This window comes from Babylonia areolata, chromosome 33 (genome assembly GCF_041734735.1).
Source record: "Babylonia areolata isolate BAREFJ2019XMU chromosome 33, ASM4173473v1, whole genome shotgun sequence".
NCBI classification, from domain to species: Eukaryota; Metazoa; Mollusca; class Gastropoda; order Neogastropoda; family Buccinidae; genus Babylonia; species Babylonia areolata.
Window position 1 is genome coordinate 16,976,756 of NC_134908.1, and position 6,412 is coordinate 16,983,167.

General features: G+C 45.8%; 1 protein-coding gene across 1 annotated transcript in view; it reads left to right on the top strand.

Annotated features, from left to right (window-relative positions):
- The window catches only part of LOC143277057 (uncharacterized), a 30,999-nt gene extending 25,456 nt beyond the window's left edge, over window positions 1–5,543 (top strand). The window contains exon 11 of the mRNA XM_076581789.1: window positions 3,980–5,543. Within this exon, the coding sequence (XP_076437904.1) occupies window positions 3,980–4,047 (68 nt within the window). The 3' untranslated portion in view covers window positions 4,048–5,543. The remainder of the gene's footprint in view (window positions 1–3,979) is intronic.
- Window positions 5,544–6,412: the final 869 nt, after the last annotated feature.

Below are 6,412 nucleotides of genomic sequence, written 5' to 3' on the forward strand. Positions count from 1 at the left end.
AGATTGATATGTGTGGGGGGAGGGGTGGGCGTGGGAATTTGTAGGGGTGGTGTGTGTGTGTGCTCTGGAGCCCAGTCTCTGAAACACAAGGCCTACATCCCCATGAAGCCTCAGGGAGGGGGGCGCCCCGTGGACGACAGGCCTAGACGTAGGTTGATTTGTGTGGCGGGAGGGGGATGGGGGAGGGGATTTGGAGGGGTGGTGTGTGTGTCTGTGTGCTCTGGTGCCCAGTCTCTGGAACACAAGGCCTACATCCCCATGAAGAGGGGGGCGTCCCGTGGATGACAGGCCTAGATGTAGATTGATATATGTGTGGAGAGGGGTGGAGGTGGGGATTTGTAGGGGTGGTGTGTGTGTGTGTGTACTCTGGGGCCCAGTCTCTGAAACACAAGGCCTACATCCCCATGAAGAGGGGGGCGTCCCGTGGACGACAGGCCGAGATGTAGATTGATATGTGTGGTGGGAGGGTGAAGGGGGATGTGGGGGGGATTTGTAGGGGTGGTGTGTGTGTGTGTGTGTACTCTGGGGCCCAGTCTCTGAAACACAAGGCCTACATCCCCATGAAGAGGGGGGCGTCCCGTGGACGACAGGCCTAGATGTAGATTGATATGTGTGGCGGGAGGGGGGGGGGGGATTTAAAGGGATGGTGTGTCTGTGTGTGTGTGTGTGTGTGTACTCTGGGGCCCAGTCCTTGAAACAGAAGGCCTACGTCCCCATGAAGCGTCACAGAGGGGGGGCGCCCCGTGGACGACAGGCCTAGACGTAGGTTGATATGTGTGGGGGGAGTGGGGGGGGAAGGGGGGATTTGGTGGTGTGGTGTGTGTGTCTGTGTACTCTGGGGCCCAGTCTCTGAAACACAAGGCCTACGTCCCCATGAAGGCTCACAGAGGGGGGCGTCCCGTGGACGACAGGCCAAGATGGAGGTTGATATGTGTGGGGGGAAGTGGGGGGGGGGGGATTTTGAGGGATGGTGTGTGTGTGTGTGTGTGTGTGTGTGTGCTCTGGTGCCCAGTCTCTGAAACATAAGGCGGGGCACCCCGTGGATGACAGGCCGAGATGGAGGTTGATTGTGGGGGTGGGGGTGGGGGTGGGGAGGGTGGTGGGGGGCTGGGGGGGGTTAGGTTGTGGAGGGGTGGTGTGTTGGTGTGTACTCCCATGGACGACAGGCCTAGAAATAGGTAAATTGTGTATTTTCACCGTGATCTTCTCTGTGTGATTACAGCCCTGTGAATTATGTTTGTGTTTGTATTTGTATTTCTTTTTATCACAACAGATTTGTCTGTGTGAAATTCGGGCTGCTCCCCCCCCAAGGGAGAGCGCGTTGCTACACTACAGCGCCACCCATTTTTTTTGTAATTTTTTTTCCTGCGTTTTTCCTATTGAAGTGCATTTTTCTACAGAATTTTGCCAGGAACAACCCTTCTGGGTTCTTTTACGTGCTCTAAGTGCATGCTGCGCATGGGACCTCGGTTTATCGTCTCATCCGAATGACTAGCCAGACCACCACTCGAGGTCTAGTGGAGGGGGGAGAAAATATCGGCGGCTGAGCCATGATTCGAACCAGAACACTCAGATTCTCTCGCTTCCTAGGCGGACGCGTTACCTCTGGGCCATCACTCCACACAGATGTGTATTTTCACAGTGATGTTTTGTGTGTGAACACAGCCCAATGATTTATAGAATAGAATAGAAGAATAGAATATGTCTTTATCACCAAGTGTACCAGGGTCACAAGGAATATTGGGGGGGATAGTACATAACAAGGTACGAACATAAATCGAAAATCATACACAAACACAGATACGGTAGAAATTATGATACAGACAAGTGCATATCAACATAAAAACTTGTGCATACTCACACATGCATGCACTGCACACACACACACACACACATACACACACACACACACACACACACACACTCACACACACACGTTTGAACAGAAGCCGCATATTACACGTGGATGGGGCCGATGACTAGATCTTCAGGTAGACGGTTGTTGACACACACAGATAACAGTGTATTTTCACCTTGGCATTCTCCCTGTGAACACAGGCCTCCGATTTATATTGAGGAAGGTGGCAGAATGGGTTAACTCACTCAGTACGGCCAGTCCTCTCTTCTCCTCTACATAGACCCCTCGGATGTCCAGTGGGTGTCTGAATGACCCAACCTTTAGCTTCCATCATCAGAATTGTGGTATTCTTTGTCAACATTCACGTCTTCAGTATAAGAGCCTTCTGCTTGCAATATTTTGATGATGGTAATTGGGGTGAAACGCTGTTAACGTTGTCTCTTTCGCCGTTCGTATGGAGAGAGTTAAGACACTCAGCTGCCAACACGCAGTCAGTGAGGGTGTGGGTTCGAATCCCACTCTCGCCCCTTGACTGGGAAAATCAAACTGAGCGTCCAGTCCTTCGGACAAGACGATAACGGGCGCAATAGCCGAGTGGTTAAAGCGTTGGACTGTCAATCTGAGGGTCCCGGGTTCGAATCACGGTGACGGTGCCTGGTGGATAAAGGGTGGAGATTTTTACCAATCTCCCAGGTCAACATATGTGCAGACCTGCTAGTGCCTGAACCCCCTTCGTGTGTATATGCAAGCAGAAGATCAAATACTGCACGTTAAAGATCCTGTAATCCATGTCAGCGTTCGGTGGGTTATGGAAACAAGAACATACCCAGCATGCACACCCCCGAAAAAGGAGTATGGCTGCCTACATGGCGGGGTAAAAACGGTCATACACGTAAAAGCCCACTCGTGTGCATACGAGTGAACGCAGAAGAAGAAGAAGGACGAGACGATAAACCCGATGTCCCGTGTTGCAGCGGCACGCAACGCGACACACTGAAAAAGAACCCATGGCAACCAAAGTGTTGTTGTCCTCTGACAGAATTCTGTCAGAAGAAATCCGCTGACAGGTACACTGAGTGATGGCCCAGAGGTAACTTGTCCGCCTTAGAAAGCAAGAGAATCTGAGCGCGCTGGTTCTTCTTCTTCTTCTTCTGCGTTCACTCGTATGCACACGAGTGGGCTTTTACGTGTATGACCGTTTTTACCCCGCCATGTAGGCAGCCATACTCCATTTTCAGGGGTGTGCATGCTGGGTATGTTCTTGTTTCCATAACCCACCGAACGCTGACATGGATTACAGGATCTTTAACGTGCAGTATTTGATCTTCTGCTTGCATATACACACGAAGGGGGTTCAGGCACTTGCAGGTCTGCACATATGTTGACCTGGGAGATCGTAAAAATCTCCACCCTTTACCCACCAGGGGCCGTCACCGTGATTCAAACCCGGAACCCTCAGATTGACAGTCCAACGCTTTAACCACTCGGCTATTGCGCCCGTCTAGCGCGCTGGTTCGAATCACGGCTCAGCCACTGATATTTTCTCCCCCCTCCACTAGACCTTGAGTGGTGGTCTGGACGCTAGTCATTCGGATGAGTCGATAAACCGAGGTCCCATGTGCAGCACGCACTTAGTGCACGTAAAAGAACCCACGGCAACAAAAGAATTGTTCCTGGCAAAATTCTGTAGAAAAATCCACTTCGATAGGAAAAACAAATAAAACTGCACGCAGGAAATAATATATATATATATATATATATATATATATATATATATATATATTAAAAAAAAAAAAAAAGGGGATGGCACTGTCAGTGTAGCGACGCGCTCTCCTTGGGGAGAGCAGCCTGAGTTTCACGCAGAGAAATCTGTTCAGTGTTGTGACAAAAAAGAGAAATACAATACAATACAATACAATACAAATATATATAATCAAGGCGTGACTAAGTAAGCGCATTGGGTTATGCTGCTGGCCAGGCATCTCCCGAGCAGGTGTGGTGTAGCGTGTATGGATTTGCCCGGACGCAGTGACGCCCCCTTGAAAAAATTGAGACTGAGACTGAAACGGATGTGTACTGCGTGTATTTATTTCCACCGTGGTGTTTTCTCTGTGAGCGCAGCCCAAGTACGACCCACGGCCCCCATGATGCAGAAGACTCTGAAGATGATCAAGAAAATCCGACGCTGAGACGCCTGACCTCTCACCCTGTGTTGACCTCTGACCCTGTCCTGACCTCTCACCGGTCCTGCCTTGACCTCTCACCTGTTCGCTGCCGTCAGGACTGGTGTGGCAGGCTGTTTGTACCCCCCGATTAGATTTTACCCCTGGGGGGGATTCTAGCTAGCCTACATTTACCTGTGAGTCTGTGGAGGGTGGTCTATGGACCGTGCTGTGGACCATAGTTATAATTATGATGATGAATGAACACAGTCAGCGATGCTGATAGTGTTGATGCTGCGTGTGATGAAGAAAATCTCGTGCTGAATTGGTGAACAGCATGATGCAGATGGGTTTTTGACTCACTTGTGTAAACAAAGTGAGTCTATGTTTTAACCCGGTGTTCGGTTGTCTGTGTGTGTGTGTGTGTCTGTGTGTCCGTGGTAAACTTAAACATTGATATTTTCTCAGCAAATACTTTGTCAGTTGACACCAAATTAGGCATGAAAATAGGAAAAATTCAGTTCTTTCCAGTCATCTTGTTTAAAACAATATTGCACCTCTGGGATGGGCACAAAAAAATTAAAAAAAGAAGCCTAATTATATGCAGACTGCATTTACTGTTATATTTATATTTTTTGTATTCTCTAAACTTGGCACTTTGATCTGATATTCTGACCCAACAACAAGAGCAGTCATTATTATCATTTTTTGTTCAAACAGGAACTTCTTTTGCTAAGCATGGAAGTTTTATTTATGTTGCAAACGTTTTGGTGCAGTTAGTAAAAAAGGGAAATTACTCTGTAATTATTGCTAGGGGACTTAATTTGCTTTAAACTGATCTTTCTCATCTTAAACATTACATTTTGAAAATATACACAATACATGAAAAGCTTGCTTTCTTTTTCTAAAGTATATCACAAGTGAGTCTTGAAGGCCTTGCCTCTCTTGTTTTGTTTGTTTTATTTTATTGGTGTGTGTGTGTGTGTGTGTGTCATGTTTGGTTATTATCATGGTTGAAAACATCACTTGTGTGCTGCGAAACAGAAGCACAAGGTTTTGTCTTGGATTATGACAGTAATAATAATAATAATAATAATGTACATTTGTATAGCGCCCTTTCTGTCTAAGAGCTCAGGGCGCTTTACCTGAAAGAAAAATATTACAAGTTACAAAAAACATTCATGACCACTCTTTATCAGAAAACCCCTCGCCCCCCCTCCCCCCACCACCCACACTCTCCCTTTCCCACTCTACATACATCCAAAGTGAGCTGACATGGGTGGTGTTGGAGAACAAGGAAGCTGAGAGTACTTACAGATAGGTTTTTAAAAAGATGAGTTTTTAGTGATGAGCAAAAAAAGCAGAAATAGAATCAGGATGTAAATAATGATAAGTCAGTTGACTGATGGGTGAAAAAGAAACGTTGATGTCTTCTGATAATGATGGAATTGGTGATGAAGATTCAAACGAATATATATATATATATATATATATATATATATATATATATATATATATATATATATATATATATATGCCATATACATATGCCAAAGTCCATGACACTCTGTCACAATCATGGCAGTTATAGATGTAATCATTCCTATCGTGATCATGTTGTAGGCTGAAATTTATTTTTTCGAGTGACATACAACCAGATAGAATTGGTGTGTGTGGGTGGGGTGGAGGGGTGGGTGGGTATTGAATGACATACAACCAAACAGAATAGGGTGGAGGGGTGGGTGGGTGGGTATTGAATGACATACAACCAAACAGAATAGGGTGGAGGGGTGGGTGGGTGGGTATTGAATGACATACAACCAAACAGAATAGGGTGGAGGGGTGGGTGGGTGGGTATTGAATGACATACAACCAAACAGAATGGGGTGGAGGGAAGGGGGGGAGGGGGTGGCAGACTGACATTGAAGAATGGATGGACATAGTGCCAAAATTTAATGCAATGGAGGAAAAATGATGGGTTTTTTTTTTTTTGTGAGTGACATGCAGTCAAATGAATAAATGAAATTAAAAAAAAAACAGTAATGAAAGTGTTTTTGTTTTGTTTTTTGGGGGGGGAGGAATAAATTGCAGATTTAATGAATTCATTTACAGGATATATGAATTTTATATTGATATATAGAAGGAAGAAAAAAGAAACAAAACAATCTATACTTTATGATGGTAGATTTTTACCAGACAAAGCTGTGCAATAGACTGGTTAATTCATTTTTGTGGTGTCAACGGCATGTGCTGCGCCGTTGCGTTTTCATGGACAGCGAAGAAAAGAGTGAAGATGTGATGCCAGTACCCGTATGTATAGAACATTACACATATTTTTTTTGCAAGAGCAACAGTTGAAAAAGGTCATTTGTGTATATGTGTGATTAATTTA